The 25635-nt window shown below is 37.2% G+C and overlaps 2 protein-coding genes across 10 annotated transcripts in view; both read left to right on the top strand.

Moving 5' to 3' along the window:
• RGPD4 (RANBP2 like and GRIP domain containing 4) overlaps positions 1 to 6179 on the top strand; it is a 33595-nt gene extending 27416 nt beyond the window's left edge. The window contains exons 24-29 of the mRNA XM_030963706.1: positions 8 to 236; positions 722 to 820; positions 991 to 1133; positions 2676 to 2949; positions 3068 to 3402; positions 5601 to 6179. Of these exons, the coding sequence (XP_030819566.1) occupies positions 8 to 236; positions 722 to 820; positions 991 to 1133; positions 2676 to 2949; positions 3068 to 3402; positions 5601 to 5906 (1386 nt within the window). The 3' untranslated portion in view covers positions 5907 to 6179. The remainder of the gene's footprint in view (positions 1 to 7; positions 237 to 721; positions 821 to 990; positions 1134 to 2675; positions 2950 to 3067; positions 3403 to 5600) is intronic.
• A 1053-nt stretch (positions 6180 to 7232) lies between these two features.
• Positions 7233 to 25635, top strand: part of CCDC138 (coiled-coil domain containing 138) — a 33348-nt gene continuing 14945 nt past the window's right edge. For 2 of the 9 annotated variants that reach the window (XM_030948674.1, XM_030948751.1), the window contains exons 1-13: positions 7233 to 7313; positions 9371 to 9431; positions 10110 to 10188; positions 10913 to 11028; positions 11670 to 11854; positions 12852 to 13010; positions 14172 to 14291; positions 15706 to 15783; positions 15859 to 15969; positions 18127 to 18288; positions 19052 to 19168; positions 20249 to 20444; positions 22497 to 22679. In XM_030948674.1, the coding sequence (XP_030804534.1) occupies positions 7239 to 7313; positions 9371 to 9431; positions 10110 to 10188; positions 10913 to 11028; positions 11670 to 11854; positions 12852 to 13010; positions 14172 to 14291; positions 15706 to 15783; positions 15859 to 15969; positions 18127 to 18288; positions 19052 to 19168; positions 20249 to 20444; positions 22497 to 22679 (1642 nt within the window). In that variant the 5' untranslated portion in view covers positions 7233 to 7238. The remainder of the gene's footprint in view (positions 7314 to 9370; positions 9432 to 10109; positions 10189 to 10912; positions 11029 to 11669; positions 11855 to 12851; positions 13011 to 14171; positions 14292 to 15705; positions 15784 to 15858; positions 15970 to 18126; positions 18289 to 19051; positions 19169 to 20248; positions 20445 to 22496; positions 22680 to 25635) is intronic. The other 7 variants (XM_030948713.1, XM_030948693.1, XM_030948702.1 and 4 more) reach the window with 7 other exon arrangements.

Genomic DNA, 25635 nt, shown 5'->3' with positions numbered 1-25635 from the left:
ATTGCAGGAGAATGAAGTTGCAAGGTCAAGTGACTTAGTTGGTACCAGTAAGGAAGAAATACCCATTCCATCAAAAGATGAGGTGACGGAACTTGCCCAGTCAGGTACCAGCAGTGAAGAATCACATTCCACCACAGAAACTGTGCAAGTATCACAGACCTTATCACGAGCTGAAGACAAACCTGTAGATTTGTCAACTAAAAAGAGTGATTCAGATGGTTCAGAGTCAACACAAGGTAAGGTCAGGGGTATATGCTGAGGGTTTTTTTTGTAAGAAACTGTGCTTTTCTGTGGATCAGTTTACCAAGCATAGTTGCTGTCATGGGGAGAAGTAGTACCAATACCGAATTAGAAACATAGGAACTAGTCTGGTAAAAATGTGTATATATCAAATTTTGAGTTCAATTTTGCTACAAAAAAACAATGCTAGTGTCTATTGTGTGATTCAAATATGATGTACTTTCATTAGTTTGTTGTTAAATACCACATGAGCTCTGTGGATTGGCATATAAGTAGTATGCTGAAACTCACAGAGTCTTGGGCCCATTTTTCAAACTATAATAGATGGTCATTATGACAAGTGTCATTCAAACTTTAAATGTATGGGGAGGAAGGAAAAAACACTGTAGACAGTTCTCCAGTTTATTCTTGTGACTACATAAATGCATTTTCTTTAAGAAAGTAGAGAAAAATCTTTGACTTTCTCCTTTTTATTTGATAGAAAACAGAATCATCTCATTTGGTTTTGGCAATACCACAGGCCTGTCATTTGCAGATCTGGCATCCAAAAGTTCTGAAGATTTTGCTTTTGGCTCAAAAGGTGAGTTCAGCTAGTCTCTGAGATAAACCTTAGCTGGACTTTTGCTTCATACAATATAACTTTTATGCACAAAATTTCTCCTGATCATTAGAAACAACAGTTTTTTCAAAGTTTTTGTCAGGAAGAAAAAAAGCTACACAAATTTTAAAATGTCACTTTCTTAATTGTAGATAAAAACTTCAAATGGGCAAATACAGGAGCAACTGTGTTTGGAGATACCACCCGTAAAGCAGATGAAGATGAAGGTGGTAGTGATGATGAGGTAGTACATAGTGATGATATCCACTTTGAGCCAATTGTGTCCTTACCAGAGGTAAGATGACTTCTGGAATATAAAACAACATTAAGATAACCATCTCTGCTAACACAGCAAGCTTTAAAATGTTTTGCTCAACCAGCTTTGCTTTCTATGTTGTTGTGCCTTGTTCTGCATGTTTTACACTGACTATGTTGAAGCACCTGTTGTTTTAAATCCTAGTACAGCATAGCCCTGGGGAGGTGTCTGGTGCCTCAGTTGAAGTCTTCAAGTGATTTCTTTATAACTTGACTGAGAGTTGATGAGGACGCAAATTTGTACACATAGCTTGTAAAAGCTAAACCATTTATATAGCACAGCTGAAAATCAGGAAGGGGAACTGAATAACTGCTAGTGCTTATACAAGTCAGCTGTGGCTTTGTATCAGTGACCTGTAGATTCAGTTCTGTGAAAGCTATGCCAACTAAGATCTTTAGGCTAGGCAAGAGATTGCTAGAATCACTAAGCAAAAAAATGTACAATTAACATCACCTGAAGGTTAAGGGAACTAACCTTTATATTTTGAAAATAAATGGTTTTTCAAGAAGTATGAGAACCTTCAGCTTTGAAGGTAGCCTTATAACTTACTGAGACTTCACACGGTTATTCATGTCTTGATTTGGTTTTTAGCCTAGTAACTATTTCAGACTGTTTTGATGATATCATCATATTCTCTGACCTTTCTATAAAAAATAAAATTTAACTATAGATTAGTAAAATTACTGAGCAAGGCAAGTGGAGTACAAAGGAACTGTATGTGGTGTCCTTCAATTTGAACAGCTGGTCTATTTTATTTCAACTTCCTTGAAAATTTGGTGTGCTTTTCTCATTTGTGTGTCATTATTGATTTCTGTGATGCTTCTCTGCTTCCCTTTTTCGGTTTCACAAGCAGTATTTTGTCACACATTTCTTCAGTTCTCTCAAGCATTCCATATCTTTGAAGAAGTGCTAAATAAAGTGGAGAGTAGAGGCCAGTAAATGCATACAATAAAGCGAGGTTGTGATGTGGCTGTCAGGCTGAAGTTTTGTTATATTTCGTGTTTATTCTGTTCAAATGCAAATATCAAATTCTTTAAAGATGTGCTAAAGATAACTCCTGGAATGGTAACAGTATTTGGTCTTCAGTTCTCAGTGTGCACATCATTCAGCAAACCTGAAACTTGGGAAGCTTGCCAGAACACTTGATAAAGTCTTGGGTTTTTGTTTGTTAAAAGAAAAAAAAAACCATAAACCATAAAGAAAATCCCACCACACAAAAAATCCCACCAAAACCCAACCAAGCAAACCACCCCCAAAGCAAAACCAAAACACCCACCACAACTACATGTAGCATGGTGAAGGAGGATTGCAGTGCTGTAATTGTTCTCAAACATTGGAATTTGTTGGGCTCTTAAGTTCTGAAAATGTTTTACCCATTTTGGTGTGATGGAGTGTTGGTGAAGAGAACACACTGAATAATTTTCCACTGTAATATGTCAGAATCTTCAGAAGTATATGTAATAACTATTTAATATCTTTGTAGCAAATCACAGGTTCTCAGTCTACTGTGCTGTTTTTTAGGTGGAGGTAAAATCTGGAGAAGAAGATGAGGAAATTCTCTTCAAGGAGAGGGCAAAACTTTACAGATGGGACAGGGATGTTACTCAGTGGAAGGAGCGTGGTGTTGGAGAGATCAAAATACTCTTCCATACACAGAAGAAATACTACAGAGTCCTAATGAGAAGAGACCAAGTTCTTAAAGTCTGTGCAAACCATGTTATCACCAAAGAAATGAACTTAGTGCCCTCTGATACATCAAACAATGCTTTCATTTGGACAGCCACAGATTATGCTGGTGAGTTTTTTCAGGTGGTCTTTGTTTTTTCTAGGTGGTCTGTAGTTTCTGGGGTTTGTTTTTCCCTGTGGACTATTACAAGATGAAACTAAACAGGCCTTCTTGGATTTATTTTCAGATGGTGAAGTAAAAGTAGAACAATTTGCAGTCAGATTTAAAAGCCAAGAAATGGCCAATTCTTTCAAGAAGATGTTTGAAGAATGCCAGCGAAGCTTGTCGGAACTACAGAAGGGGCACTTATCCCTGGCAGCAGGACTGTCAAAGGACACCAACCCTGTTGTGTATTTTGAAGTTTCTGCTGATAATGAACCTTTAGGACACATAACCATGGAGCTGTTTGCAAATATTGTACCTCGAACTGCTGAAAACTTCAGAGCCCTGTGCACGGGAGAGAAAGGATTTGGATTCAAGAACTCTCGCTTTCACAGAGTAGTCACAGACTTTGTGTGTCAGGTAAGCATAAAAGGAAGACTTCACTGAGAGAATGAGATGCATCTTGACTGACAATGGCACTTCAAAATATGTGCTATTCTATACAAGTCATTCTTGTTGGCAGCATGGATCCACTGTGCAGGATAGTCTCATCTGTCCTTCCCTACAAGGAGATAAGAAATGGTGCAAGCAGCACATGCTACCCCAAGATGCTTTTCACCTGAGCCTTCCAGTGGCCTCATGTTTCAGTGTTTCCTAGTACTATCATGTCAGGGTGAAAGAAAAAAAAATAGAGGAGGTGGAGTCCTCTTAAAATGGACAAGGGGCCTGTTGCTGAACAGGAACACCAAAGAAAGTAGGTGTTCCTAAAACTACCATTCATCCTTTTCTCTCTCCAGAGAACTTCTGTATGCTCACCTGTTAAGAACACTGACTTTCCAGGCTTCTCTTGGACTTTAACTGAAATATAAAGTGTACTTTAACGTGCATTTTAGAACTGACATTTCAAGTATCACAGATCTTAGGTTTCAATCTAAAACAAGTCTCCTAGCTCTAATTACCATGCAGTGGCCTGTTTACTAAAACATCAAGTTTTGTGCAGAGAGCATCAGCCTGCAGTATATCTGTAACCCCTGGTAGACAGTGTTGGTTTTAAACCTCTGTGTGCATTCAGTAGCACTGGCAAGTTCTTCATAAATGCTGAAGGCTTAGGAGATTAATAATAGCTCAGATAGACCTTTCTTAAAATTCTCATCAATAGTTCATTGAGTTTTGGTTACTTGGAACAGGCAAAATGAACCAACATCATACATGCTAATGATCTGCATGTCACTATATCCCCAAAGATGAGGCATGTAGATTACTTTCTACAAGCTCAGATGTATACAGTAATACAGGAAAATAATATACAAAAGTAATAGGAAGGACATCAGCCTGTTGGAGTGAGTCCAGAGGAAAGCCAAGCCTTTTAAGAAGGATGGAGCACTGGTTCTATGAGGAAAGGCTAAGAGAATTAAATTTGTTCAGCCTGGAAAAGAGAAAGCTTAAGGGTGATTTAGTGGTGTCATTCCAGAGCCTGAAGGGAGCCTGCAAGAAGATGGAGAGAGCATGTAGTCACAGGACATGGGGTGAATGGTTTCTAGGTAAAAGAGAGTAGGTTTAGACTAGATGTTAGGAGAAAGTTGTTTGTTGTGAGAGTGGTGGGACACTGGAACAAGTTACCCAGAGAAGTTGTAGGTGCCCTATCCCTGTCAGTGTTCTAGGCCAGACTGGATGGAGCTCTGAGCAGCCTGGTCCTACTTCTAGGTGTCCCTGCCCATGCCAGGAGAGTTCTAGATTATCTTAAAGGTCCTTTCCAATGTAAACCATTCTGTGATAGTATACAAACAGCTTGTCACCAGAATAAAATATTAGTCTGTCTTTCAATTAGCTATCTACATGGGTCTGAAGTATGCACTTAGTGGTCCTTTTGTTAAACCTTTGTGCCCTTCTGATAAACTCATTTAAGATTTAAGCTTATTTCAGGGTATTCTGCATCCTAGAAATGAGCAGACATTCTTTTAAAACCATTAACTGTTTAAAACCAGTAACTGTACCATGTGTGCCTTGACAAAGTGAACTTCTGTTACATTAAATGAGTATATTTTAAGTTTGCTCTGCTTTGCCTGAACTTTCTTGAGGTACAGTGAGAAGCTCTTCAATGAGAACTAAGGCTGTACAGATATAGTTTGCACTGTCACCCTTATGTGTATACTCAAATTTATCAGGAACCAGAAGTTTGCTGCCTTCCAGAAAGATAAGACACACATACCAGGCTGCTCAACCAGTTACATGGCAAAGCTGTATGGAATTACTGGTCACTGCTTTGTTAACCTTTGTCAAGTGGTGAATTCTGTGCCTGCAGGGACTAAGCAAGGACAGGCCTTCAATGAGATAATGCAGGTCCAGGCAGCTTCCAAGGCCAAGTGTTGCAGGCAGTAGGAATGACAGGCCTAGAGGAATGTCACCACAAAGGATACACCTTCTACACTACTGCTTCCCTTACCATGAACAAACCTGCTGAAGTTGGGAAGCCCTACATCTTAAGGAGATATTGAGACTTGTAAAAATGAGTTCTTCCAAAGCAAAGTCTTTCCTGTTGAAAAGAAGTATAACTTTTGGGTTGTGTTTTGGAACTTGTCCGTTAATGCTGTGTCTGGTTGTTTGGTTTTTTTTTTTAGGGAGGAGATATAACTAACCATGATGGAACAGGTGGACGGTCGATTTATGGAACAGCATTTGAAGATGAGAATTTCATAGTGAAACACACCGGTCCTGGATTGTTGTCAATGGCAAATAAGGGCAGGGATACAAATAATTCTCAGTTCTTCATAACACTTAAAAAAGCAGAACACTTGGACTTCAAGCATGTGGTATTTGGGTTTGTGAAAGATGGAATGGATGTTGTGAAAAAGATCGAATCCTTTGGTTCTCCTAAAGGGCTAGTAAATGGAAGAATTGTCATTACAGACTGTGGGCAAATATAGAATTATTTCTTTGAGTATACAGATGTTTTTGCAGTATAAATCAGTACTTAGATGTTATTGACTAATTATTTCAACTTCTTAAAATGGACACTTCTGATGTATAAATGTAAAATTACAGGCTATAGTTGAATTTTTTATGTGTTCTAATTAATTTTTTTTGCATGGTAAATAAAGTTCAGGCACTGGCATATTTCAGGTGTATTTGTGTTATCCTGACATATTTGTATTAAGTGTCAAATTTTAAAAATTAAATCCTAGTCTTGTTAAAATAAATGTCTTGTCTTCACTTTGGTTTGTTTAAAAGAAGATGACTTGCATAACTTGGTTCTTGCTCTCTTGAAGCTCTTTTGAATGTGCAGATGGTAGATGCAAATTGCTGGACAGTACACTGAAGGCCTTTGAAAGTAATAGGTATTGCAGTGTGCAGAAAGCAGCCTGAGCCAGGTAGATGTTGATTTGTTCCGTCTGCATAGTTTTTAAATGATTGATCAATGTTGTGCAAGAGCAATATGCCAACTTTTTTTTTACTTAAACTATTTCTAAGACACTTGGCTTAATGAAAAACATCTAGTTAACATTGGGATTTTACCTGGCATACATTAAGTATAACCTTCTGACTCTGTTCTGTGTTTATTAGCTGTGGCAAACTTCTCTGACCTTGCTGCAGGCTCCAGCTTGTGTATTCCAGAGTACTCGTACCTTTTTCAACTTTGTCTGTCAAGAATGAGTATGCATGGGTAAATGTGGGGTGTATTTAATCTTTACAGCTGTAGTCTAGGCACTACACATTTAGCTTTGCTTTATTTGGGGGGTTATTTATTTATTTATTTTTAAAGGATGGCAGTAATATGTCTTCAGGTGTCCTCGGGGACTTGTACCCCTCTCTACACTCACTCAAAGGAGCCTGGAACTGGGGCTGTTTCGGCCTCTTCTCCCAGGCACCCAGCGACAAGACAAAAGGACAAAGACTTACCGAGGGCAGGTTTAGGTAGGAAGGATAGCAGGAGCAATTTGTTCCCAGAAAGGATGATTGGGCATTGGCATGGGCGGCCCAAGGCCCTATTGGAATCACCGTCGCTGGAGGTGTTTAAGGGGGTGGCGCTGAGTGCTGCAGTTGCCGGGGCGCTGTTCGGTCGTGGGTCGGACGCGCTGTGCCGGGGGTGAAGAGGAGCGCTGTGTTTGTTGACGATGATGATGACGGCGTTGTGTGCCCGCCCCGCCAGGCCCATGGCGGCGGCTTCCGCTGCCGTGCCCGCCCGAGACGGCGCCGCCCGCGGCCCCGAGTGCGTCTGCGGGGCTCGTGGCGGTTGGTTCGAGCGCGGCGCTGCCGCCATGGCGGGCCCGGGGCCCGGCCGCGGCCGCTGTGCCCAGGCGCTGCAGCGGCGCTGCCCGCAGGGGCCCGCGGGGGTGAGACGGGGCCGGGGCGGGCGGCCCGCGGGGAGGAGGAGGAGGCGGCACTGAATAGCCATTTCCTCTTCGCCGCGTCCCTGGAGTGTTCGGAGAGATGGAGGGTGGGGGGCCTGTCCGCTGCCTAGGGGTCCATTATGAGCGCCGGGCAGTGCGAGACCTAAGTGGGGTTTGAACAGAGCTGAGGAGGTTACGGGCTCCTGCTGCTCCTGTCCCTGACGCCGCGCAGCGATTGCCTTAGAGCTGAGGTGCTGAAGAGTCGTCTTTGTCTGAGCAGGACATTTCCCTGGAAATTGAAATTCCAGATTCTATGCGGTACCAAGACACAGTTTAGCATGCAGTTTTTGCCTAAGACCTGGTCCGTGCCAGTTGAGTGAGAAAATATGTGAATCCTCTTAGGATGATACTAACCTTTATGAAATATATATAATACGATAACTCATTTTTTTTTTTTTTTTTTTTTTTTTTGCCACAGTAATTGACAGCCTTACTTAAAATGCGTTATGTGTGTTTGTGTTTGTTTTTTTTTTTTTTGGTAAAGCTTAGTGATTAGCTCTGTTGTCAGAGGGCGGGAAAATGTTCCATATGTAGTCAATCAGGAATCAAACCTATAGTTTATTAGAGGCTGCTGCAGTGACCAGAGGGTTAATTTTGATGGGTATCAGTCCCTTGCCAAGGCAAGGTATGGCAATGTTATTTTACACCAGAGAAGGTTGGATTCTTTGCGCTCAGATGAATGAAGGAACTGTATTGTGGTTCCTTTCTTTTTGTTACTTGTGCTGACAAGTTGAAACCGATCTGCCTAAAAATTCAGCAGCGAAGACCCTTCCCCCATTGTGGTGTTTCAAAAGCCTTTGATACTTAGTAGGAGTACATGCTGGCCAGGCACCTTTATTTTGCCTGAATTTTGTTTGTCTTTCAGTGAAACAAATTTTTGCTGTTGTTTTTGTGCATCTGTATTCTAGGTTAAATGCTTCCAGTGTGTCTGGGGGATAACAGGCCTTAAGTGCTTAGACTCATGCTGCAAGGGGAAGTAATAAAGTGAAAAAATACCCACAAGCAACCAAAGACTGGGGGAGATTGAAATTGAGTTAGGTACATAGTTGGATTGGGATACTGAGTTAGTCCTGGGAATCATCAATGAATACAAAACCCAACCTCTTTTTCTTAGGAAGAGTAGCTTGACGTTTTAGGATCAGGAGCCATCTCAAATGTCATGTGAAGATTTTGAGCTAAAATCAGGCTGTATGTGCCCTTAGTTCCTGCAGAAGGATTTGCAACTTGAATAGCATTTGATCTAGATTCTCTGGGGAATTTTTCTTGGGGAATATTCTGCTTTGAGTTACAGAACTGTACTTAAAAGTAATTTTAAAAACTTATTTTAAAAAGACTCTTCCTGAGACTTTAATGCTTGGAAGGAAGAAATCTGACATGTGTTTATGTGGTTTGTTATTTCATTAAAAAATCGTCATTCAAGGCAGCAGTTGATCACTTGATCTAGAGCATAGCAGAGAGATGTAGTGAAACAAGGGTGATCATGAGAGCTGCCCTGAGTCTGATATTTTGTAATGTGCATTTAATTGATTTTGATTGTAGACTAAAATTTCTGTTGTTCATTTTTTGGTATGTCCTTATAAATTAGTAAGAAAAAGTAGAGCAGGAAACTTTGGCATAAAAAGCCTAGATATGAAGGTAGATGGCACTGTTTCCATGATTACCTAATTCTACTTTCATGCCTTTATTTCGTGTTACTGTCTTCATAGTGCTTTATAGTTTCTCAGATATTCTAATGTAGAACACTACAAGTATTTTGTTATTAGACTGTAGAGAATATAGAGAACTGCCTAAAGAGAAACTAAAGAGAATTGCCTCTAGGTTAATATGAGGACCATTTACATTTATGTATTTAGAAAACCCCCTCCCTTTTCAAAGCCAATAGTTTGTAGTAAGAATTCTGTCACAAAATGTAACAGTTTAACTGTTAAACCAGTAAGTTGTGACATACTTTTTCCATGAAAACTCTGACTAGACTGCAATGGTTTTGTGCTTTCTTATAGGATTGCCTCTCAGGAGCATTGCATACCAAATGTAAAAGCAGAAACTCCCTAGTTTACAAAGGTAATACAAAGCAATGTTGCTTTGATATCTTTTACAGGGAAAACATATACTAAAGTTGCATTGTTCCTAATTTTATTTAGTTTTGTATTTTCTCTTTTAAAATAGATAGGTAATTTTGATCAGGGCGTTGTGATACCTGGGAGCCAGCCTGGGAATGTTAACAAGTAGAGAGTGCAAAGGATGTTTTGGAACAATGGTTCACAGCCTGTTTGTCTTTAAGTCCTGCTCGAATTAGTTGGTAGCAGTTTACTTCATAATGCATGTATTTAGCTTTAATTTAAAGATACATAAATGTTTAATATCTAGAACGCATTTAGTCTCTTTCAGACACTGGAGCATGGAGACAGCTGGCTATTTGTCAGATTTCAGTGACAGAAAAATTCCTATAGGCAGACAAGCTCTAAAATTTCAGAAAGACAAATCATGTGAAAGCTAAATAATTCTTACTATGCCTTAAGCTGTTATAATTAAGTTCATAATTCATTGGGCTGCATCAATGGTGGTGTTGGTTCTTAAACCTACATGGACTACATGGCAAGTACTTCTAATAAGTCCTTATTGATTTCCTCATGTCAGCTTCTCAAATGTGAAATAAAATTGTTGCAATTTTATATATTTCAGGTGGCACTGACAGCTCACTGAAAAATATAACTATTTCTTTATCAAATTGTTCCTTAGAGTCAGAATTTACTGAAGCTGGAAGAGAGAAGAGCATCAGATCTAGTGATTTCCAGAAAAGTTTGAAAAACTGGGATTGGTAGGAGGTGGTTTTATTTCTCTTTTTTCTTTTCCTCATAAAACTGCAAATAAAACAGATGTGTTTGGACTGTGCAAAAGTTATTTAAAGTTTCTTGTTATCTTGTTAAGTAAAGAACTGTTTGTAGCTAATTTATACAATAAAGAGGATGCTGATTTTTATTAGGAATATTGTTTCACTTTCTAATCTAATCTGTGTATGTTGGAATTGCTAAGGGAATACAGGAATGACATAAACTTAACTAGGCAATAAAAAAATTAACTAGGAGGAAAGCAAATAGCCCAGACTGATAAACAGATTTATGTTTATTTAGAGATAATTCAATTCCAAATGCCAGGAAATCTCTTTTAAGGGCTATTTTACACGAAACAGGAAAATATAATTTAAAAAGGAGAGTTGTATTTTTAGTTCTCCGGGAATTTGGTGGTTTGTGGTGAGAGAAGAGTGTTGGTTTTACCTGTTACTTACATGTGCTTACAACATGAAAAGCCTAGTTATTGTAACAATTTTTAAGTCAGCAACATGTAATTTCTGTGGTTGAGATTTGTGAGTAACAATGCCTTTCATCCAAATGATTTAACTCTGGTATTTGTTATCAGTAAAATATCAAAGTCTTACATTAAGCAATGTTTTCCTTTTTATACAGACTTGTTTCAGTCTCTGGTATATATCATGTTAGAAAGGAATTGAGTAATTTAAAGTTAGTGCTCTTTTATACTTTTAGTTTTGATGATGAGCAAGATTATTTTTGTGGTTCAAGTGGTCTAGACATAGAAGAAAACAGCATTATTTGCTCTGAAACTGATGCCATTCAAAATACAGCTATATTCACGGGAACAGGTAATAAGGACTTATTTTTTTACATTCTTACAACTCTCTGTGAAGTATAAGATATAAATTTTAAAACTCCTTAGTAAATGTATTTCTGTTCAATTCAAAAATACACTAGTCACCTAAAATGTATTTTAATGTGGGGATTTTATCTTTCACATGAGTACTTTCTTTAGCATTATTTTAGGAGGTTCAGGCATACTTGAAGCCATACTAATGTTATTTTCTGATGTGGCATCCAGTAGTTTCTTAAGTCTTGTCCTGTTACTTAGATGTCACCTTAAGGTCTAATCAGCAGCAGATCACTTACCTGAAGCCCTTACGAAAATAATAGGAGATTTTGGTGACATGATTCAGTCTGTGCATAGATTCCATACAGATATCTCTGGGATTTCTATATTGCAGTGGAGGGGCATAGTTTTACTTATAAAACTGTTGATTTTCAATCAGTTTGAATAAATCATGAAACAAGAACTTTAAACAAATTTTTATAATTCTTTAGATTACTTTCGCATTTTGATACATCTCTCTCTGTACTTGTAACTCGGAATTTCTAGAACACATTTTTGCTGGTTTAGTACAACAATCATAACAATATTTAGCTAGGTCTGATTTTTTAATGTAAAATGCATTTTTTATTCTGTGCACAGGCCTCACTTTACCATCTCATTTGGCTGCAAATACTCAAGAAAATACAGACCAAATTATCAACCATGGTTTGTTAAAGAAAATTGTGCATGGAACTGGTGCTCAGGCATGCAATAGGCAAGGTTTAATACCACCTTACATCAGTCAGATTTATGATGAATTATTTGTCATACATCAGAAGCTCCAGGTAGGAACTGGGATCACCTTCATATTTTTGTTGAATAATGCTATGAATATTCTCACTTTTGAGAAAGAAATCTGAAATTACTTATATAGTAAAACTTATTTATATATTAAAACTATTACTTTTTACTATTAATTTATATTAATCACAGTTACTTATATACTAAATCTGTGTCTTCGTCTGCCTCTTCCCCTAGATTAATTCAGTGATTCAGTAATGATGCTTTGACTTGAATTTTGGGTAGACCAGGTAGATGGGTAGGTGGGCAGATTCAGCTTGAGGGAGCTGGAACACGGTGTTTCTGCCTCCAAGACTGTCTCATGACACCCTGTGTGTGTAGAGAGAAACATTCACAACCATTGCTTCTCTTGAGAACATCTGAAACTGTTCTCCTGACTCTAGGCATTCCAAAGCACTTGCCTTCCTGGCCTCCTCCAAAATCCCTCTCTTCATCCCACCAGCTCATCTCCAGCAGGTTTTAGGCTACTAATAGAAGAACCTCCTATATGGTGTTACTCTGTAATAGTTCCTAAGCTTCTGCTGGATTCCCTGCCATAATTGTTTTTTCCAATATATGAGATAAAAATAATTTTATATCTCTTTTTTTCTTCACCGCTTTTTCAGGGATGCTTCTCACTAGTTAAAGAAACAATATCATTAATCTAGCGTTCAACACAGACAGTCACATCAGACTCTGTTTATTATCCAAATATTTTGGAAGCAAAAGCCAAAGTGTAATTTTCTGGAGCAACAATGTAGAGTTGAATTTTGCATTTTGGGAGGCTGAACCATTCCAATGCACATGAAGGTCTTTTGGGTTAATGTGGGAGGAAACTGAACAGAGGTGGCTGTCAGGATACTTTGTATTAGGCGGCTCTTGTGTAACTATAATTTCACAGAGAGCTAAATGTATCTCTGGGATAAAATCTTAAATTCAGCATAATTTGGGAAAATTTCACATGGGTTTTTAAAGTAGCTTAACATTTTTTTCTTGATACAGAGAGAAAGTTCAGCACAGCAGGAGTATGCTCTGCAACTGCAGAAACGAGAGCGTTGTCTAACAGAACAAGAAACATTGTTTTTTCAACATGAAGCAGCTTTGGCTAAAATAAGAGGTGTTGAGGAAGAAGTTCACACAAAAATTGCAGCTCTAAAAGAGGTGAAGGAATATATTTAGTGATAGGTATTGCTCTATATGCCCTTGAACTAATTTGTAGTTATCTTAAGCCATCACATGTTTGCTGGAAATCCTGCTTATTTCTTTGAAGTCCTTGAAATCCCCGAAGGAAAGATTTAAATAAAAAGTACTGAACAATATTGTTAGAGGTTTTGTATGACTTCTGTTTCAGAATGGTGCATTTACTTGTCTGATGTGTAGTACATTTTGCAGTTACAAGTTAGAAAAAGGAGGTAATTTTTTGTAAAATAGTGAAAGCTATGTGACCAATGTTAGAGAAGAAAATGTGGTCTATCTGTAATTGTGTGTAAGTGAGTATCTTTGCATTAGCTGTAGTTGCACTGGATTTCCTTGGGAATGCTTTAAGACACATTGGGATCTTCTGACATAACACCTATTGCAGAGAGTACTAACAAACAAAGACTCAAAAAGTTTGGAGGCAGACCAACCTAACTTTGGGGATGTGGAAAGAAAGAGTAGTGAAGAAGAGTGAATTCATGGAAGTAGAGAAAGGAAAGCTAGAATATTTTCAGTAAAATAAAACCTTGCTATTTTACCAAATCTGAGGTACTTAAATTGAAGGTCCAGAGAAGATTAAATATAAAACAAATTTCAGGAGTAAGAGGTGAACAGCAGTGGATATGCAGGTTGTATTTTATAATTCATATGTTTGTGCTGTAAACCAGAGCCCCAGTCTTTACAAGGCATAGGATTAGTTTCTCACTCTGTGTGATTCAGAGTAAGCAAAGCCAGAAACAGGAGCTGAAACCCCAAAACACAGTCACAACTTTTTGTAGATATTTGGAAGAGTGAGCTGTAAGTAAAAGCTTTGTCACTGATTTTAGTTCATAAATGCTTTCCACATCTGAATTGTTTGAGAAATATACATGTATATAGTTGGTCTGGGTAGAACAGGCAGCAATAGGAGCTATAGGCTGTGCATGTTGCTCTCAGTTTTTGTATAGATCCTTCTTAATAGGTAGTACAGAGCTTGTTTTTCTCCCTGCTGACTAAATATGTAAATTTGGACATGAAGAACTTCACATTAGAAAGTTTGTCCAACTTTTTTAGCACTTAACTGGAACTTATTGTGTCTCAAATAGTCTCTTTTAAAACGTGTTCTTGAATTTGATATTTCTACAGCAACATGAGGCAGAAGTTAAGCAGCTGACAGAAGCCTTGAGAGAAATAACTAAAGAAAATAGGAGGCTGAAGTCATCATATGACAGCTTGAGGGATGTGAATGACTCTTTAAGAAAGCAGGTAAACTTTATTATTTCCTATCATAAATAATTCTACAAGTTATAGTCAACAAATATTTGAGCATTTTGAGTTTGCAAAATTGCTGACCTTTTGTTTCTCTAGGACAAGAATTGTATAAATGACTGAAAGTATTTTTCTCACCTGTTTCTTGAAATTTTACTTGAAATTTAGGCTTTCTGATCTTTTACAATATAACAAAGAAGTATGATTTATTCTACTGACTCACTAGCTAAAGCTAATTTTTAGGAAGGGGAAGTCCATTGAAAATGGATGGAGAGAAAGTATTTTATGACATGGAATCCACCCTGTGGAGATTTGTTGTGCCAAATTGCTGTGCTGATTCTATTAAATAAAAAGTAGAATGTTTATTTCTAACTTCATGTTTGATCAGTATTTTCAGTTATTTTTGCAAATTTTAATGAAGGCAGTATTTTCTCAATTTGTAAACTAGAATGGTGTGTTTCATACTAATGCATAGAGTAAGAATTTGTCTCAGTTGACTGTAAAGTCTGATCTAAAATGGTGATACACAAATTATCTAAATTATTTGAGCATTGTTTATTCATTGACCTAATTAATGTTCTGATAATCTGACTACAATAAAAACCTACAGTAGAGCCTTATTCTTTCCCTTAAGAAGGTCAGACCTAAGTCCTAGGATGTTGATGGTTCTGATACAGCCCGTCTCATTATTTCCTCTCACTGTAAAATCTTTGCATTTCTGTGCAAACTGAGGGTTTCTGTGATGATCATGCTGTTTATTGTTGTATGGATAGAGCGTCGTGGGTTTTTTTATTTAAATAGAGGCTGCAGTTTTCCTGATCTTTTCTCACCAAGCAAACTGGTTTTTTAACATGGTTAGTAACCACCTTCCCCATTAAGAAGACTATGATTAACATTCTTGAATTTGTGCATTTTTGTCACTTCTTCATGACAAGTAATCACATGTGAAGTGCATGTATATCTAAGAGTGCCATTGTAGTGCTTATTCTTCTCCTGCACTCTGAAAGGTTGGGCTGCAGGTCAACAAAGAGATAGTGCTGCTGTCTTATTTATCCTGGAACAGGTTGCCCACAGAGGTGATAAGAGTCCAACACCTTGGAACTATTCAAAAGCTGTCTGGACATAGCAGCCAGACATAAGCACTACAATGACACTTCTTCCTGGCCCAGCTTGAGCTGGGGATTGGACCAGATGTCTTCCAGAGGTGCTCTCAAATCTCAACCAGTCTATGATTCTCTAATTTGTTGAGGGAGATGGATGATGATTTTGTTTCTATCACTTTTCATTTTTTCTAATAAGAAAAGACTTAAATAATTTGGCTGCTCAACAACATTGTTACATCAGTGTGATAATTAAGTCAAGGTATGAGTTTTGAATTTATGGACAGTTAAATATTTTCTGCTTCTTTCAGTTAAGTGATGTAACTGAGTTGAACAAGAAGTTGGAAGGTCAAGCACGAAAAGCAAAAGCTCGTTTAGAAAATCTACAAGTAAGGTTTGTTCTTACATGTACCTGCTTTTATAGGTAACCAGTGAAATATAATTCATTGTTATATTTTGTTTAGAGGAAGCATGAATTTTCAAAGGTATGGAAATCTAATGATTTGTGTCAAGTGATGAAAGAAGACAAACCTGTGAAGCAGGAAAAAGTGATGGCAAAATCAAGAACTGCTACGGTAAGAATTAAGCAGAAGTCTTGAATCTTTTCATTTGGAAGATATTAGGCAGTGTAACATTCTCTCTGCATCTGCCTGAAAGTGCAAAATGTAGCTTCTAATTTTATTTTATGAGTTACATTAAGAAGAGAAACAGATTATATTGGGGGAAAACCCACACTTTACAAAGAGTTAACTTTGTTGCTAAAAATATATCGTGGATTTCATATTGCTTATGTGTATGTGTATATTATTATTTATATGGCAAGTTTTCCTCCTCAGATCATGTTATCTTTCATCTGCCAATTAGAATTATAACCTGCATCCACTGTCTCAGGTTTCTTTTGCTGCATCAGAACACATCTTAGACTCAGTCTGGTTACTGCTACAGTACAGCACTATCCTTTTGAATAACACCAGGTAAAAAGTAGTCTTTCAGCAGTATCCAATAAAGAACCTTAATCTTCTAAACCAAAAGTGGTATACTACTATTATTTTTCTGAGAAATAATCTTTAGTGAAGGACTGAGATTAAATGCAGTGTTCATTCACAGTTCCAAAACAATCACCTTTTTCCTTAAAAAACCTTCTTACATCACTTAATGAAATTCTTTCTGTCTCCATGGAGTTCCATTTATGGTATTACTCTGCCAGCATCTCCCAGCTGGTTTTGCTTTTTTCCCAGCTAGAGGTAGACTGTGAAATGAGAAAGGGTGGTGTGAATATCTATCTAATTGATCTACAGTGAATGTGCTGTCTATATATAACCAACAAATTCTCTTTATATAGGTTTTAGCATACTTTGGTTGCACATGAAATACAAATAGTATCAGTAGTTATAGTTCTGAGTGAAGAGGAAAGGAGTTATCTGAAGGTAGATAGAAGAAAAGTTTTGAGGTCTTTAGAGAATTGTTCATGCAGCCTGTCTTCAGGGATCTCTGGATTTCTTTTGTAGAGCATTTCATTGCAATGTAGTAGAGCCAAGATGAGAGTTTCATTAAATCTTTGTTCTTTTTTTAAACAATACTAGTTACCCAGTTAAATTTATCAACAGTGGATTGCATGAAATGAAACAAAGTAGGTCTAGTGTATTGAAATAAGAATTTCCCCATGTGAAGGACTTTAGAGACTTGTGTTCTCCTGTATTTCATTTGTCCAGAATTATAAAGTGTAGTGATTCTGTATGAATTTTTTTCCAAGCTGTTTTACTACCATTTGATCAAGTACTACATAAATTGTGGGCATATGTTTTTCACATCCAGAAATCATCACAGTAGGTGTTTGTTTTGCACTGGGGAGTGAGGTGTGAGGGAAAGAGAAAGAAATACTGCAGGGTTTCTTCTGGGTCTTTGTAAGAAAGGCTGACAACAAATAGCTTCATTAAATGGCTATTAAAATAAGACAGAGTAAGAGGAGGAATATAGAGAGTGAGTAAATCTTGTGTCCCTTTAGATGCTGGAAATGTTGTGTTTGTGCAGCATCAAATGGAGCCCTGGTGGACTTTTCCCAGGGCATGCTGAGCAGAGCCAGTCCATTGAAAGAAGCCCCTCCTTTTTGGCCACTCAGTAACTCAGTATATATGTATCACTTTCTTGCAAGAAAACAACTCTGTTCATGAAGGACATTCGTGGGAGAAGAACTTGTTGCCCTTTCAGACAAGGCCAAGGCCAGGCAGGATCAGCAGTACCAAGAGGGAGCTGCCTGAGTTTACCCTGCAGCCCAGCACAGGATAAACTGTGCAGTTGGTTATCTGCAGCACAGCACAGACTGCCCTGCTTGAGTTAACTGTGGTGTGGATCTCTGACTCCTTGATGTACAGGGGTCTCCCAGGAAGGACTGCCGCCTTCCAGCCTTTGATCTGCATACAGTTTACCTTTCCCAGAGATACTCTAAGGTACAGTTCCATTCATACTATACAGGCTTCTCAAACCCTAGGTACAAGGGCCAGCAGGGCACACATGGCTTGTTCAAGATCTGTCTGCTTGAATACATTTTCCACAAGCTCACACTACAGTAACTCACCTCTCAGATTTTATCAGTCATAAAATTCTCATCTTTTCTATTATGCACAATATGTCATAGCTAATGTACTGTCATGTATTTCAGTCTGTTACTGTTTTAGCTTAGAAAAAGCATTAAATTGAAAGCTGAAATATCTGATGATGTGAATATATTACAGCTACCATTGAATTCACAAGTCTATGAGCTCTTAACTTATCTTATGGATTGGATCTCTGACCAGCATCTTAGCAAAATAAAAACAGAAGAGAGAGAGGACAGTCATAAACCTAGGGTTACCCAGAGCTCAAAGAATTCCTGTACTCAGGAAAAGTGTATGAAGGTAAAGGGGTTTGGGTTGTTTGCTTGGGTTGTTTGGGTTGTTTGCTTGTGTTAATATGTTTTCAGATTTTGCTGTGCTTTAAATGATTCTGAGAGTATAACAGGTCATCATGTAATTAAAATAAAATAATTGTTAGTAAGTCAATATTCATTCCAGCAGTAAGATATAATACATTTGCAAAGCAAACAGATGATTTTTAATAAAAAGTGTGATATCCTGTCTCAACCCAAGAGCTTCAGCATTTTATTTCAAGTAACTTCTGTGAGGTGATAGCTTGTCTTGTGTTTTATGTGTGATGCATTGTTTTAAGGAGATCAACAGGTCAAATTTAAAATATTTTTATGCCTATTTAGATACTAAAATTTCAATTTATCAGAAAAAAAAGGTGATCCGATGCTGTATTTCAACACCTCTATTGCTTTTTCTTGTGATACCAAGATCTAGAAATCAGTGAGGTGTTCAGAAAATTCACTTCGTGTATTTATTTATTATATAAAAGTTTTGTAGCCGTTGTGATTGGAATTACATGAGATTGTACTCACATGTATCTCCATTCCCACATGTAAACCTATGTAAAATTTAACACCTGTGTATGCATATAATTCTGTTAGCTCTACTGGATCTGCCCAGAGAACATTTGCATATGTAATCTGATAAACGCCAAGAGAAAGTTAGGAGGTTTGTTTGTTTGTTTTTCACTTACACTTAGCTTATAGAATAGTTCATATACTGCATGTAATTCTGTTTTTGTATATTTTTGCAGCTTTTGCCTATAGCTGCTGAGCAACTCCAGTGGATGCCATATGTGAATCCTAAACTGCACGTGCCTGTGATTAAATTTATATACTGGTCTATAAGACAGTTAGACACTGATACACAGGTAAAACAAGTAGTCATCATGCAGTATATTTTAAAAAAAGTCACCGAAGATATTAATGGATTTTGCATATTAAATACATATGAAAAATTGATATTTTCAGGTAGCGTATGGAAAAGAAACTGCTGTCTTTGTAAAACATAAATTCATAGTGTTGACCACAGAAAGTGGCAAATGAAAAACAAATTCTTCTTCAAGTTAAATTTAAATTTCGCACTGTGTATTTAAATGTAGTTTGCCTATGTATGTGATCTACTTTTGTGATGTCTAAGCACATCTGAAGCTATATTTTTGCATATGTATTAACAAAGCTTGCACGAGAGAAGGCAGTTATTTTATTGTGTCATTTATGAGAATGAGATTTGTTGAAAGTGATGGAAGTGAGTGGCAAAGCAGTGAAGAAATTTTGAATTTTTCTATCCTCTGCTTGGTGTCTAATCACAAGACATTCCTTGCTCTTTTTGACCAGACTGCCATAAGAAAATATTTAGCAATATAATAAAGAAAAAGACAGTTGTCATACTGTACAGACCCAGCATAGTGCTGTCAATATATTTAAATGCTAGAAACTTTGTAAATATCCTGACTTTAAGTTCAATGCAATAGTAAGATGTTGGGTTTAGTTCTAATAAGTAGCTATATTTTAAGCAAGCATATTGTGAAGTTTGATTCTGTGGAAATATTTCTATGGAGTTTCTGATGAAAATCTAGTAGATGTTACCTTTACAGTGTTCTTCAGCTTCATATTTAGACCTTGATTCTGTACATGCTTTTAAAGGATAGAACTTCAGGCAAGCTTACAAAATTGATTTGACTGGAACAGCTTTTTCTGGAACCAGAGTCAACTTAAATAATGTCAGAGTATTGTCAGGACCCTCACTAATTAGTCTCTTGCTGAAGTGTGTGTTGATAATACTATAATGTTAATATTGTTCAACAGCTTTTGGAACACAAAGCAGTATCTCCTGTACTGATTATATTCCTATACATGGTCAAAGCATTTGCAATTTAATGTTTAATTGCATAGAGAACATATGTATGTCAAGTTGTAATGTTTGCACTAACTACATGCACTGTTTGAAGCAGCACACAGCAATGAAATCAACCATGAGGAGACTTGGTGAAGATATCTTCAAAGGCATAGTGAGTAAGGGAAACCCACACAGTTCTTCTGAACAGCCTACAGAAAGTAAATCAAAGTCAGCAGCTTTCTTCAAGAGTTTCTGTATGCCTCTGAGGTTTCTGTCAACTTTGATTGTGCTTAAAACAGTGAAACAAGGTAGGTCAAGATTTTTTTACATTAATTTATCTATTTCAGTCATGTGCCTGGACAAAAAGCATTTTAATGATACTGTAGAGTCTATTATGCTTTATTAGTGAAAAGTGATTTTACTTGGGTATTGTGAAGCAAAATATACAAGTATAAATCTTGCTATTATTCGTTTTGTGTTAGAATTTGTGTTTTTGTCAATATGATGAGTTGACAAGTCAGCATTACTGAAGAGGGGGGAGAAGATAAAGGTTTCAAAGTAGACACTGCGAGATTACACAAATCAGATTGTGTCTGGACAGTGTGAGAAAAGATGTGGAAAACACAACTCAAAGAATAAGATAACTCTTCTCTCAGCTGATTTGTTAACTGCTGCCTTCAGTTTTAATGTCTTATCCTTCTTCAGGAGAAACAGGGAACAAGGTGTTGCAGATCCTTTTTTACAGAAGTCAGGCAGAAAAGTAAATACCATTAAGAGCAGATGTAAGATGTGATTCCTGCTTACCTGCAGCAGCTCAACAGTACTGTGTGTCTGCATAACTGGGGTTTTCTGTAAGAATAAATTTTACAAGGATACCATAAGAACAAACATCTCTATTACCCTTTTCCAGCTCTTTGTGGTATTAGCCACTTATTTTCCTTTTCAAAGACATTCTAAAAGCACGGATTGTTTTGATAGCAAGTAATTTTTTAGTGGGGTTGCAATTGAGCAATCTAACCTAACCTCAGAGATGGTTCTGCTTTTGACAGGAAGGTTGGACTAGATGTCAACCTAAATTATTACATGTTTCTATTTTTGCTATCATTTTTCCTCAGAAATGATTTGTATTTTAAAATATCTTTACAAGTAACACGTTTCTTTTGTCAGTAACATGAAGAGATTGATACAGATTACAGAGATGTTCATTTTCAAGGTACTCCTGAAATACCATGCAAAAATGTCAAAATCAGATGTCTGCTTTGGCATCTGATTTTGCAGTATTTATATTGTAAACACAGGAATAAAATATGGTGGAAGACCATCCTGACATCATTCATGAACTAACACAGTATTCCAGCTGTTGGAGGGAACTATTTCAGTCGACATATTTTGGTGAAGCATGATCATTAGTCTCAAATTGAGACTAATTATCATTCTAGGAATGTTTTAAAAAACAATGCAAGAAGAATTGAAATAGAAAACTAGTCATTGCAGAGACTGATTTACCCTAAGCAGATGAACACTCCTGATTAGAATGAATCAGTTTAGCTTTTCATGGTTGCTTTGTACTGCTGGCTGCTGTAGCACAGAAAATATGATCTGTTGTTAAACATATGTCAGATATCACCGTGTATGAATTTTGATCACTTTGACCACATGGCACTAATGATCTGGTGATAAAATAGCAGATTTAGTTTGAACATATGTCCTCGTTCCTTCAAAATGTCAGTATCCAGCAGATGGCACCATAGTTAAACTTATGCAGTAGGATAAATTGTTTCCTTCTGCTTAATTTTCTGTGCTCCAGATGATCAATGCAATACCAAGATACTGAGGAAGATTTGACAGCAGGAAGTTAAGAAAATAGATTGGTTCACTTAATCTACATACTTTGTATAATTTCTCAGAATGGATGAGAATATAAAATGTTTATACTGAAACTACAGCTTTTTATAGAAGGAATGGGACTAGTTGCTCTCATGAAAATAATTGCTCTCACTCAGACAAATCAGCCACTGACTCCCTTAATAGAGGTTTCCCAGATGTTGAAACCAGAATTGTCTCAAACTATGCGAGTTTGTATTTTTTTTCCTCTTTAACAAAATATTTGGAGGACTTTACATTTGTGAGTATATTTTTCTTAAACATATTAATTGTAGATAATCTTTTTCTCCACTCACAATGGATTGTTAAGGAATAAAAATAGGCAGAGGATGTCTTCAAATAAAAAGTAAATTTAATATTTTTAGCTGTTTAACTTTTAAGTGTGTATCTGCCATGGTAGCTGTCAGATAGTTGTTCACATGGCTTAATGAAATAAGGATTATAGAAGTTTTATTGCCTGTATTTGGTATTTTCAGTGGATTACCTGGCTCAGGCATTTGAGTCCCTTCGCGCAGACTTGAAGACAGATGAAGGGAAGGCATTATTTTTGGAATACCAATGTGTGCCTGTCATATTAAGTCACCTAAAAGTATCCAGTACAAGTCTGCTTTCCAGGGCTCTTGATGGATTACTTCAGATGACCATGGAATCTGGTAAATGTGGGTAATTACAAAAACAAATATCATTATTAAAACAGCTGAGGAAAGCATAAAAACAATGGACAAGCATATAAAAATACAGTGTAAAAGCTGTATAGTCTAATGTAGTATTAGCAATTTTTTGTACTGTGTACATTCAGTAAAGACATAAAAGGTGTTTCTGAATTGTCAGTCTTTCCTGAGTCGTATTGTGTTTCCTCTCCCTCTCAGCCACCATTTTGTATTTCATCCTGGTTACTTTCTTATTTCTTGCTGTGAAATTTTGTAGCTATTTTTTCATTGGGTTTCAGTTTATTCCACGGTATTACCTTGCTGATATTTTTCTTTGAAGTCAGGCTGTGCCAGGGAACCCAAATCACAAAAACCTGCCAGAAGGTGGAGATAAAAAATAGGTTCTATTTTAATTCTTTTCCTAGTTTGGATGACCAGCTCATCCCCAATCATTTTTCAATTCCTAGGGTTTGGAAATGGTATTTCTAGATGAGATGGTTATGTTTTGGTGAATTTTACTGTGCCAAGATGACGTTTTGCTGAATTTTACTGTGCTTTGGCCCTAGAAAAGCATTAGTAATCTTATTTGCCACAGCATTTTTCCAGGTGATACAGGTAAGGATCAATTGATAACCACCTGGACGAGCATGAAGGTAGTGACACATTCCAATGGCATGTTGAATAAACCTTGTGAGTGGTTTTTTTTAAGGATAAAATCACTCACTGCCTTTAAGAATATAATTGTATGTTGTTTTGGAAGTATTTTGTTATTATGCATTCTACTAGTGAAATAGAAAGTATGTTTGACTTGGAATGGTATGTTGAGTAAAAAGCAGTTTTGTAGCAACCTAAGTTCAAAAATATTTAACTAAGATTCTATTCTTCCTTGCAATTATTTTCTGACCAGGTAATGAATGCAGTCTTACACTGTTCTTCCTAATAGTCATAACTGTGATTGGGAAAGAATTAATTGAATGCACAAAGATAACCATCTAAGCAAGATGGACAGTGTTTGGTATTTCTTTGGTTAATGACTGTGACAGTACTTCTTCAGTTACCTAGCAGTATCATTCTGATACACTAGGTGCCTGCAGTTTGAAGAATAATAAGATATATTGTGAGACTCAAATTTTGCTTTCTTGCTTCTCAGAGAAGTTGTATCTATGTAAAATCAGGGAAGGAAGAGTACTGTTTAATTAAATTGACATTTGATTGAAAATTATTTCTTGGCAACTGGATATAAAGATTATATTATGTAGAGCCTCTGGTAGAATAAATTGCCAATACACAAATTAGGCATGGTCTGCTCTTTTCCAATACATAGTGTTTTGCAAGAAATTTTTAACAATGAGAAATAGTGTTGCTGATGGGAAATTGGGTTTTCATTCCTTTGTAAGTTTCCAATTAAAAAGTCATTAAAAGACAAACTTTGGAAGGCAGCAGTGACTATTCAGAAGAGAACTCTCTGTGCTCTCTGTGTTAGAGTAAAACAGGAATTCATGCTCAGTTTTAAACTGTATTCATGTGCAGCCCTAAATATGAAGACATAGGAAGTGGCCATATACTAAAATATGGAGTCATATGTAGGGGGCTAGAATATAAGTAAATAAAGGTAGTACAGAAAGTAATCTTATCCCTAAGGAGTTGCAGCTGGGTTAATTATTAAGGATTAGGAGCAGGCCTGACTTTAACAGGCCACAGCTGTAGCCAATGAGAAGAGTGTTATAAAAGAGTGGGTTGGTTGGTTGAGGGAACTGGAGTCAGTTGGTCGCTGTGAGAAGAAGGAAGAGTCAGTGCTTGGAGGAGCTGCCTTTGAGAAACATCAAGGAGATACGGAACTCTCGCATAAGGAGACAACAATATAGAACCTTTGCTATATAATGACAGCAGTCATATTACCCAAAAAGGCAGCATCAAGTCAACAGGAGGCAAAGTCTAGACTTCTAGTTTTTAATGTAATGTATACCATCCTAGGTGTTCTCTCAGTTTGTTGTAGTAATTTTCTGGCTCTATAGGAGTGTTAGAATACTCTTGCTCAGCAATAATACCTTTAGAGATGAAGCTGTTAGAAATTAAATTGGAAGAAAGGCCAGTGGAAATTTTTCTAGCATGTAATTTTCTATAACTTTGTTTTTTAAGTTTTTTTTATTGTGGTATTTTTACAGATTTGAGTCTCAGTTGTCCAGGCTAAAAAATGTGAATCAGTTAAGAAATAACTACTGTGTTGCAGTACTATTCCCTGTAACTCCATGTACCTTTTTTTTATGATAAGCAATGAATGCTAATGTTTCTGTGCAGTCCAGACTTAGCTGAGGTCCTTAGGTAGGTTCTCTTTTTCCTGTAAGAAATTATTTTTCTCGTGTTCCAGAAATGAAGCCTAGGTTTCCCTCATATACTGAGGATAATTACTTAAGCTGCACATGAAGAATCACAGAATCATAGAATGTGCTGAGTTGGAAGGGACCCATCAGGATCATCAAGTCCAATTCCTGGCCTTGTGCAGGACACCCCAAGAGTCACACCCTGTGCTCCAGAATGTTGTGCAAATGCTTCTTGAATTCAGACAGGCTTGATGCTCTGATCACTTCCCTGAGGAGCCTCTTCCAGTGTTCAACTACCCTTTCCATGGATATCCAACCTAAACCTCCCCTGACTCAGCTTCATGTCATTTCCTCAATTTCTGTCACTGGTCATGAGAGTGATGAGATCGGTGTCTGCCCCTCCTCTTCCTGTGGGGATATTGATGACTGCAAGGAAGTCTCCCCTCAGTCTCTTCTTCTCCAGGCTGAACAGACCAAGTGACCTCAGCAGCTCCTCATATGGCTTCCTCTCTTTGCCATCCTTGTGGCCTTGCTTTGGACACTCTCTCATACCTTGATGTCTTCTCTATATTTTATTCCCACAACTTCCCTCTGCACTCAAAGTGGGGCCTCCCCAGCTCAGAGTAGAGCAGGACAATCCCCTC

Source organism: Camarhynchus parvulus, chromosome 1 (genome assembly GCF_901933205.1).
Source record: "Camarhynchus parvulus chromosome 1, STF_HiC, whole genome shotgun sequence".
NCBI lineage: Eukaryota > Metazoa > Chordata > Aves > Passeriformes > Thraupidae > Camarhynchus > Camarhynchus parvulus.
Note: the sequence above shows the minus strand (reverse complement) of the source record. Positions and strands in the feature narration are given on the sequence as shown.